We start from the raw sequence: 10,261 nt of genomic DNA, 5'->3' as shown, positions 1-10,261 counted from the left end.
AAAGGAATACTGGGGTGGGGGTGGGAGTGGGAACGTGAGTATGAAGTGAATATATGGGAATGAGACAACTAGAGACATCTATGCTAAGCTTGTGCATGGGGTGTTCTGGGTGAGACAGTGGTTTAAGATGAGAACATTTAAGGACTTTCTGAAGCGACATATTTTGAGATAAACTTTCTCCCCTTTCTATGAATAGCACTACCTATTACCCAGTCACCCAGATCTGCAACCTGGAGTTATCTGAGGAGTTGTCTTTATTTTTTCCTCCTTCCTGCATTTGGTTGTCCATCAGATTCTTTCAATTTTATTTATTTATTTATTTATTTATTTATTTTTTGAGATGGAGTCTTACTCTGTTGCCCAGGCTGAAGTGCAGTGCTGCCATCTCGGCTCACTGCAAGCTCCACCTCCCTGGTTCAAGCCATTCTCCTGCCTCAGCCTCCCGAGTAGCTGGGACTACAGGCGACCGCCACCACGCCCGGCTAATTTTTTGTATTTTTAGTAGAGACAGGGTTTCACCGTATTAGCCAGGATGGTCTCGATCTCCTGACCTCGTGATCCACCCGCCTTGGCCTCCCAAAGTGCTGGGATTACAGGCATGAGTCACCGCACCCGGCCCTCAATTTTATTTCTTAAACATCTCTTGCTTGCAATTGCGTCAGTTGAAAATGTCCCACTCTCCATTAAGATGCAAACAAGATTATGTCACTCCCAGGCTTAAATTCTTCCAATGGCCTTCCTTCGCTTTAATATACACAGTCCTTAGCATGGCATACAAGGTTCTTTGTAATGTCTATATTGATGGTGTATGATCCTTTCTGATACAGATAGTGTATGTATCAGAAATTCATTTCTTAGTTCTTTTCTAAAGCCATGTTCTCGATTTACCATGCTTGAAGACCATGTGTTTCTCTTGCTTCTGTGCTTCAGTCAAAATAGTTCCTTGTGACTAACAGTCCTTTGACCCTTTGAAAGACATTCCTCACCTTTTCTTAGATCTCACTTTTTCAAGATTCTTCATATCTATGGAGATATGAGAACCCTAATTTCCTTCCTTAGGAGAAATGACTATCAGATTACAGTAGGCCCCTGTAAATACTCAAAGACTCCTGGCACAGAACTTACCATAGTCTGAGAGTTGTAGGGGGAAAAGATTATTTATTTCACCTATAAGTCTCACAGCCTGTTTATTTATTTATTTATTTAGAGACAGAGTCTCACTCTGTTACCCAGGCTGGAGTGCAATGGCGTGATCTCGGCTCACTGCAACCCCTACCTCCCAGGTTCAACCGATTCTCCTGCCTCAGCCTCCCAAGTACCTGGGATTATAGGCAAGCGCCACCATACCTGGCTAATTTTGTATTTTTAGTAGAGACAGGGTTTCACCATGTTGGTCAGGCTGGTCTTAAACTCCTGGCCTCAGGTGATCCACCTGCCTCGGCCTCCCAAAGTGCTGGGATTACAGGCGTGAGCCACCGCATCTGGCCTTTTTTTTTTTTTTTTGAGATGGAGTTTCCCTCTTGTCGTCCAGGCTGGAGTGCAATGGCATGATATCAGCTCACTGCAACCTCCGCCTCCCCGGTTCAAGCAATTCTCCTGCCTCAGCCCTCCCAAGTAGCTGGGATTACAGGCACGGTGCCACCACGCCTGGCTAATTTTTGTAGTTTTAGTAGAGACGGGGTTTCACCATGTTGGCCAGACTGGTTTTGAACTCCTGACCACAAGTGATCTGCCCGCCTTGGCCTCCGAAAATGCTAGGATTACAGGTGTGAGTCACCGTGCCCAGCCTCTCAGAGCCTATTATAAGGTCTGGCCAGAATAAATGCTCAATGAATATTATTGAATGAAAGAAAAATGAGTGAATGTTGATGTCACCTTAATTGATGGTAGAAGTTGGGATGAAGGACTGTGAGTCAGGGGCCGAAGTCCTGGATGAACATGAGTGTTTACTAGCTGTGTTTTATGGGGCCGAGCCATCAACATCTTCTTACAGGGAAATTGCCTTGACTACTAGTCAGCCATCCTGCAGCCCCCATCCCTGCAGAAATGATTAGGTTGAGTGATTCCATCCTCTCTTGGCTTGCCAGGGACCCACTACCTGTGTGGCCTGATATGAAAAGATGAGCTGAGCTAATGTAATTATCTCTTGGGATCTGGGAGTTGGGAAACAGATTTAAGCAATTAACACCAGGAGCCTAAATTGAAAGGCTGTATAAAGAATTGTCAGCCAGGCGCAGTGGCTCACGCCTGTAATCCCAGCACTTTGGGAGGCCGAGGCGGGCGGATCACTTGAGGTCAGGAGTTCGAGACCAGCCTGGCCAACATGGTGAAACCCTGTCTCTACTAAAAATACAAAAATTAACCGGGTATAGTGGCATGAGTTTGTAATCCCAGCTACTCAGGAGGCGGAGACAGGAGAATCTCTTGAACCCGGGAGGCGGAGGTTGCAGTGAGCCGAGATTGTGCCATTGCACTCCAGCCTGGGCGACAAGAGCGAAACTCCATCTCAGAAAAAGGAAAAAAAAAAAAAAGAATTGTCAAGAAATATCTAGCAGAAGTTGCAGAGTGGCCCTGAAACTTATTTTTATAACCTGTGCAATGTTTTGTAATATTTTGAAAGGGTTGTCAGTATTTGAAAACAGGGAGATTTCTCATGAAAATCTGGCTGTTTGGCTTCTCTCATTAAATCTGAGGTCTGGTATGGCAGGAACTGACTGGAGCTGAGAAGGATACAGGGCACATGCTTTCTGTTCGTTATAGCCTCCACCACCTCATGCTGCTCACACCTGGAAAGTTTCATTGTTTTATATTACTCACTGGGCGCCTCTAGAGGAATCAGTAGCAATGATAGATTGTATGCAAACCAGGTTCACAGGGGAACAGAACCTAGAGGAAAGCAGAAAGGAAAGTTGATGGGGTTGGGCAAGTAGGAAAGAGAGAGGATGCAGATGACAAGAGAGAAAACCAGTCCTAAGAGTTGCCTGAGTTTCTGCCCTTGTCAGTTCCAGTAGTGCCCACAGTCACCCTCATTGTAATTTCCTTTTCTTGAGATAATTTGCAACACAATTAGCCAGGCTAAGGCAGGGAGTTACTAGAAATTGTTGGATAACAGCAACAAGGAAAGTAAGACAGTGTAAGGCTCTTGCTGACTATGTATCCTGACCAAAGAGTACCAGGGAGGAGAGATTGAACAACCTCTGCTCAAGAGGATGTACGGTCAACAGTGTTCTCAGAGGAAATCAGCAGCATTCTATGAAGAACTATGGGTGTCCAGGGTTCCAGAGGGTTTGTAGAGAGGGACTGAGAAGTTTAGGGCGAAGAAATTTGGATGACATTTAAGGTTTGATACTTTATATTCTTTTAGAGTGCAGACTGGGCCTAGTAAGGAACTTTTACTGTGTGTTGAATAGAGAGGTTTGTATTTCAGCCAAGAAAGCTTCCTGAGGGGGTGGCATAAGAGTGGTGTTTTAAAGAGAAGATGAAAGGGAGATTGCTACATGGGCAGACAGAGTTACAACTGCAAAGGCAGAATTCTTAAGGGGAGGGAGGACAGTTAGTAGTTAGAATCTGGCATCATGCAGCCTGTGTTTGGCCGGAGTCACCTGGCAATTTATTTTCATATCTTGGGATCTTGGTTTCCATTATTATATAAAAATACAAAAATTAGCCAGGTGTGGTGGTGCATGCTTGTAATCCCAACTACTCGGGAGGCTGAGACAGGAGAATCACTTGAACCTGGGAGGCAGAGGTTGCAGTGAGCCAAGATTGTGCCACTACACTCCAGCCTGGGCGGTAGAGCAAAACTTCGTCTCAAAAAAAAAAAAAAAAAAAAGATGAGGATAATAATATTGTATTTCTTTTATTCTAAGACCCACTGCTCCCACCCCATCCCACTTTAATGTTTCTTTATTTAGGACCTATCTTACAATTGACACCCCAAAATGCTTGCTTTATCACAGGGCAAGGAAGAAAAATTGTGACAGTGTTATCACTAACTGGGTATATGCAAATTTAGCCATCCACAGAAAGATGTTCACTTGATAATTAGCTTAGTTATTTGCCTTTGTGGTGCCATGCAGTTGAATATTAATTTGAACCCCAAAGTGTCACTTTAGGTATCTTCTAAAAGGCTACACTGTGATGAAGTATTAAAATAATAAGTTATTATATATGCAGATTAGCTGTCACACATCAGGAACACAACCAAATATAGTAGAGATTGCCAACTGTCTTGGTAAATTTGACATTGAAGTTACAATGTTAGGGAAGGTTGGCCTGACCACTAATGTGCTTGAGGACCCTGAACATTTAACAGTCAATAGTCTGTTTTTAGCTATCAAGAAAAGCTGTGTAGATTCCAGGAATACACAATTTAAAAAGAAATCAAGTTTATAAGCAAAGAATAAATGTATATAATGCTTCTATATTCTCTGAAATGCCTCAGAATTATACTGTTAATTTTTCTTTTTCCTTTTTTTTTTTTTTTTTTTGATATAGTGTTTTGCTCTGTCTACCCAGGCTGGAGTGCAGTGGCACAATCATGGCTCACTGCAGTCTTGACTTCTTAGGCTTAAGTGACCTCCCACCTCAGCCTCATGAGTAACTGGGACTATAGGCATGTGCCTGGCTAATTTTTTGTATATTTTTGTAGAGTTGTAGAGACAGGATTTCACTATGTTGCCCAGGCTGGTCTGGAACTCCTGGAGCAAGGAATCTGCTCACCTCGGCCTCCCAAAGTGCTGGGATTACAGGTGTGAGCCACCATGCCCTGTCTATACTGTTAATTTCTAAAGATGCTAAAGAGATCAAGATATTTCTTGATGGGTTATGAAAAACAGTATGTCATCATGCTATACTTAGCCAGACGGTCAGAAAGTTATATTAAGACTTTAGAAGGCTGGGTGTGTGGCTCACACCTGTAATCTCAGCATTTTGGGAGGCTGAGACAGAAGGATCACTTGAGGCCATGAGTTTGAGACCAGCCTGGGGAACGGAAAGAAATTGTTTGATTGTTTTTGAGACAAAAACTTCAGAGAGTGAAAGTGAGAGAAGTTAGACTTAAGCCCTTTGATTATAGTACTGAAGAGGCAAACGGTACAATTAAAATAGCCAACATTTACTGAATGATTGACATGTGGCACTGTGTTAACCGGACAACTTTATCAGATGTGTGTGTTATGTTCATTTTAAAGTGAGAAAGCTGGGACCTAAATCCAGGAAGTTTGCCTCCAGATTCTCACTCAGAGCCACTATGCTGTTAGAACACCCTGCATATTCATTTCTATAGATACGCCCATGTTTTTTAGGTTGGCTTAAAAATAACTCATTACATATAAGACATCTAGACATCTTTGTACTTTTTACAATCAATGGCATCTTAAAATCAAGGAGTATGGTAAATACCTGCCGTGAGCATCAGATGATAAGTATCTTAAAGTGCTTCTAGAAAAAGTGTGGATTAGAGGGGCAGGTGTTGCAAGGTGAGTACGATGAGCCTGGGCTTCAGAACCACACCATCGCAGAACAGTGAAAACCACCAGGAGCAAAGTGTCAGTGAGGGGGAATGCTTTCTGCAGTTTTGAGAGGAGTTCCTCCACACGAAGCACCCTACCTCCCATACCTGCCTAAATCTTTCTATGTCCAACCCAAACGGCAGCTCCTTCAGGAAGTGGTCTCTGGCTATATGAGAAGATGTACATGGGAGCAATTTCCAGATTATGAAGCTATGGAACAAATACATGAAAGATGGATTTTATCACTAAAGTTATCCTCGCTCCTCTCCTGGCCTCAGTTTCTCTAAACTGAAAGGAATAGGTGGCTTAGCCTATCTCTTCCTTTTATAATTTCTGCCTTTAACCTCCAGATTTCTGCCAATCTGCTTTGGAAAGCAAATTTCCTTCCTCAGACCTGTAGGAGGCTGCTCCTCTGGGCTGGCAGCTCAGCAGGGCGGGGCTCGGGGAGCAGGAGAAGAGGCGGGGGCTCGGAGGGAAGCGCGGCCGCAGCCACGTGACTTCCTTCCCAAGGAGCCTCAGCTGCCGGCCTCCCAGCAACCGGTGCGTCCCGCCTAGCGACTCCCGCGCATCCCGGTTGGCCCTCGGGGGCGGTTGTGGCAAGGAGGTGCCCACGGTCGCGCTGCTCATTGGCTCAGGATGCTGTCGCTCAGACCCGTTGCCCGGGCGCCCGCAGGCGGTGCTGCCGGATGCCCCGCCCCTTGGCCGCCAGGTTCGTGGCTGGCTGGCCGCGGCTGTCACTCCCCGGCCGTTTCCCTGCGGCCAGCGCTCTACTTGGGGCGGGAGGAAGAGGGGCCGGACTGGGGCCTGACTAGTCGTCGCCGTCTTCGCGGCTGCTATGACCAGCGGGCGAGGCGCCCTTCGCAGCTCCGCGCAACGCTAGTCGCGGCCGTGCGCCTGCCGTAGCCGTCTGCGTCCCCAGCGCGGCCGCTCCCGCGGCCCCCTCGGCTCTGCCAGCGCCGCCTGCGAGGCGGAGGCAGGATGAAGATGACGGTGGATTTCGAGGAGTGTCTGAAGGACTCGCCCCGCTTCAGGTAACCGGCACGGCCGCCCGGCGTCACCGCGGAGCTGCCTTCCTGGCGCTGGGGGCGTGAAAGCCGGGCCCGCGCACCCGGAGGAGGCCCCGCCGTCCGCTCCTTCCGACGGGGCGAGCGGCCGTTGCCGCCGCTTCCCACCCTGCGAGGGCACTGCAGTCCCCACCGCGCCCTCCCGAGGGGCGACGAAGTGGCGGGGACGGGGACGGAGACGTCGCCTCCTCATTTCTTTCCTTGCCCTCTGCCGGGGCGGAGCGCCCCGAAGGCCGGCGCACCCTCTCCCGCTGCGGGAAATGGGGTGCAGCCGCGCTCCCGAAGTCTCGTCTCCTTCGCGGGCGCTCGCTCTCGCCCCCTTCCTCCTCTAGCTGCTCTTCCTTCCCCCTTCCTTCCGCCCCTTCTTGGTTTCCACCCCCTCCCCACCCCCTCTTTGAGGGAGCTTTCAGGGCATCCTCTTGCAGTTCACTTAGTTCCTCTTTGCGCTTTTCTGCTCCCCTTCCCCGGGGAGGAGGGAGTAGGGGGCGAACTGGGACGCCGACTTCTGCTTCGCGGTGCCCCCGGCCAGAGCGACTCTCCGGAGGGCGCCCGCGGTGGATGCGTGCGGGAATCGCGGGGGGGAAGCGCTGTGATCAGCCGCATTCCATGGACCCTAGTTGGTGACTACCTGCTTTTCTTTCCACTTAAGCTCGTTGAAGGGGGCACAGCTGTCGAGAGGTACCGGGCTGAGGGCGGAGGACTAGCAGAAAAGTGCATTTCTGTTTTAAGAACGGAAGTAGGAGGGCCGTGAAGATTGCCTGTGTGTTCCTCTTCCAGCAGCCTCTGCCCAGGAGGGCCCGGATCACAGTCGGATGCTCCCAGTGGATCTGTCACAGAGCTGACATGGGGGCATTCCGCTTCACATGGGTTGCCCTTCTTTCTATGTGAGAGGCGGTCGTCCTGAGGCCGTCCAGGACACAGGCTCTTTCTGTTTTAAGTATGGTAGGAAAGTCTTGAGTTGTTTTGGACAATGGAGTTTTTCTAGGTTGCGTTTTACAGTGTATTTATTTACAGGGCTGGTCATAGTCCTTACAGATATAAGGCCTTAACACTTCCGTTAGTGACATTTCTTGAAGCTTCCTCTGAGCATTGGCGTGTGTGTGCCCGCTGATGTCTGGGCCAAGCCCGGATTGTAAATTGCATCCTCTGCCTGGGAACTAACTGTTCTCATCCTTAACACTGTTAATTGGATTTCTTATTCTCCTTTCAGTGAAAAAGAAAAGAAATGTAAAACTAAGGAACTGCTACTTAGAGAAAATTTAAGAACGCTTTTTGCCTTTGCCCTTTTATAATTTTTGGGTATTAATTTAATTGGAGCCTAGGGGCTATTATTTAAAAAAACCCACTTCCTTTGATAGCTGTTGTTGCGATTCGTTTTTGAAACTTTTATGTTCTGCATTATTGAAGGACTCAAGAGACACAAATAGATTGCCTAGGACAGGTGTGCAGGTTGGTTTCCAGGACAGTGTGGCAAGTGGAGTAATTTTTAAAGTGCATCTTAGAAAGTTCAGCTTTTTGTGAAATTTTGTTACTATGACTCAGCTATTTATTTTTAAGTGAAATAATCACAGCATTTTTCTCTTAGAAGATGTAGCTTTGAGCTCCCTTTGTTTCACATTAATTTTTTATTTTTTAAGTTGAGAGAAGTGATTTGGAAATACTTCTAGCTACTGGGGTTGGTCACAAACCATGTGATGTCTTTGTTTTTGAAATAAAGGGATCATTGAATATAAAATGAGAGGGCAAGATCCTGATTAACTTGTAGGGAATATTATAGTGAACTTTTGTTAAACTTGATTGTAACATAAATTCTATGTTAATTAAAATATTAGAGGTTTTCAAGAGTCGTTTCCCATATTCCAATTATTGTTAGCTGCAAATTGGGAAGAGATGCCAAAATTTCAATAACTTCAACATCTTATATACATTTTGGGGACAAATTAGATTTGCAATAGAGGGAAGACTGCCGAGAAATAGAAGTTTCATTATTCATATTCTTAAATTTTTTATGGTTTTTACATAATCCTATTACTATGAGGATTTGTATAGCATTTGAAAAGAATATTTCAGAAGTCTTTGTTCACATGTTGTATGTATAAGAAGAGCTTTACTTTTGAGAGTATTGTGTATGTTGAGTGATAGTGAAACTTGTATCAAAATAAAAAACTTGTGAGGCCTGGGCTTGTGTTTTGATAGTAAGGCAGCTGCACTTGTGTCCTGATCTTTTGGGCTGTCTTTAAACTAATCCTTATCTTTATTCATAAATGAATCTTGTGGCATTTAAGTCTAGTGTGTGCACATAACTGTCTTGGTGCTGTAGAATTAATGCAAAAGGCACATCTTGCTGATGAAAATTTCATCACTGTTCAAGCTTTAAACATTCATTTTCCTGTTAAATCAATGAGGAGAACTGGTTGAAATAGGGAGAAGGATGTTGCAGTTGCGACAATGTCTTTTGTAATTTGAATAGTCAATGGTTACTTTTACATCCCAGTGAACATTTTTTTTTTGTTTTGGATTGGAGGGCACATTTCGTTGTATAATTTTGGGTTCCCTTTTTGGTTTTTTAAATACCAGTTTAAAATCAGCTTAAAGGTCAAAATCTTGTTCATCTAAAATCTAAAAACCTTGTTCATCTAAAAATCTACAGGAATGTGAAGTGCCTAAGTATACTTTTTTTTTGAGTGGAAATTTTGCATTTTGGCCAAAATATGTTGAAGTTTGAATTTGTTTGGGCCCTTAATTGTATGTAGTTGCATGTAGTAGATCTTTAAAATTTTACAAAACATCCGTAAAAATACTGCTTTCCTTTTATTTAAACATACTCTTGGGCTGAACACTGTGGCCCACACCTGTAATCCCAGCACTTTGGGAGGGGGAGGCCGGCCGATCACTTAAGGTCAGGAGTTTGACACCAGTCTGGCCAACATGGTAAAACCCCACCTCTACTAAAAATACAAAAATCAGCTGGGTGTGGTAGTGTGCACCTGTAATCCCAGCTACTTGGGAAACTGAGGCATGAGAACCGCTTGAACCCGGGAGGTAGAGGCTGTAGTGAGCTGAGGTTGTGCCCCTGCACTCCAGCCTGGGCAACAGAGAGAGACTGTCTCAAAAAAAAAACCAAAAAAACCCAAAATGTATTCTGTTTTACTTAGGAAGTGAATATCTATTTGAAATAAAAAGAATAAATAAATTGAATAAATAAACATCTTTCTGAATTATGAAAGATTTTTGTCCTGAACAGTGTTCAAGTATAAAAATATTGTGTCCAGGTGCAGTGGTTCATGCCTGTAATCCCAGCAGTTTGGGAGGCTGAGACGAGGATCGCTTGAGGCCAGGAGTTTGAGACCAGCCTGGGCAACAAAGTGAGACACCGTCTCTACAAAAATAAAAAAATTAGTTGGGCATGGTGGCGTGCACCTGTGATTCCAGCTACATGGGAAGCTGAGGCAGGAGGATTGTTGAGGCAGGAGGTCAAGGCTGCAGTGACTTATGTTCACACCTCTGCACTCCAGCCTGGGCGACAGAGCTAGACTCTCTCTCTCTCTTAAAAAAAAAAATGGCCTTAGCCTTAGTATGCTTTAGTTTTTATCTGATATAATTTATTTTTATCCTTTAACAATGTCTATCATACACCATCCTGAAGGTTTTTCATTTCTAGATTCTATTTCAGATATGATTCTT

General features: G+C 45.3%; 1 protein-coding gene across 6 annotated transcripts in view; it reads left to right on the top strand.

Moving 5' to 3' along the window:
* Nucleotides 1-6,185: 6,185 nt before the first annotated feature.
* ACAP2 (ArfGAP with coiled-coil, ankyrin repeat and PH domains 2) overlaps nucleotides 6,186-10,261 on the top strand; it is a 181,179-nt gene continuing 177,103 nt past the window's right edge. For 3 of the 6 annotated variants that reach the window (XM_054551001.2, XM_054551000.2, XM_063722606.1), the window contains exon 1: nucleotides 6,212-6,544. In XM_054551001.2, the coding sequence (XP_054406976.1) occupies nucleotides 6,492-6,544 (53 nt within the window). In that variant the 5' untranslated portion in view covers nucleotides 6,212-6,491. Of the gene's footprint in view, nucleotides 6,545-6,612; nucleotides 7,198-10,261 lie in introns of those variants that run through there. The other 3 variants (XM_024244851.3, XM_063722608.1, XM_024244850.3) reach the window with 3 other exon arrangements.

Source organism: Pongo abelii, chromosome 2 (assembly GCF_028885655.2).
Source record: "Pongo abelii isolate AG06213 chromosome 2, NHGRI_mPonAbe1-v2.0_pri, whole genome shotgun sequence".
Classification (NCBI taxonomy): Eukaryota; Metazoa; Chordata; class Mammalia; order Primates; family Hominidae; genus Pongo; species Pongo abelii.
This window is presented reverse-complemented; position numbering and strand designations above follow the sequence as displayed.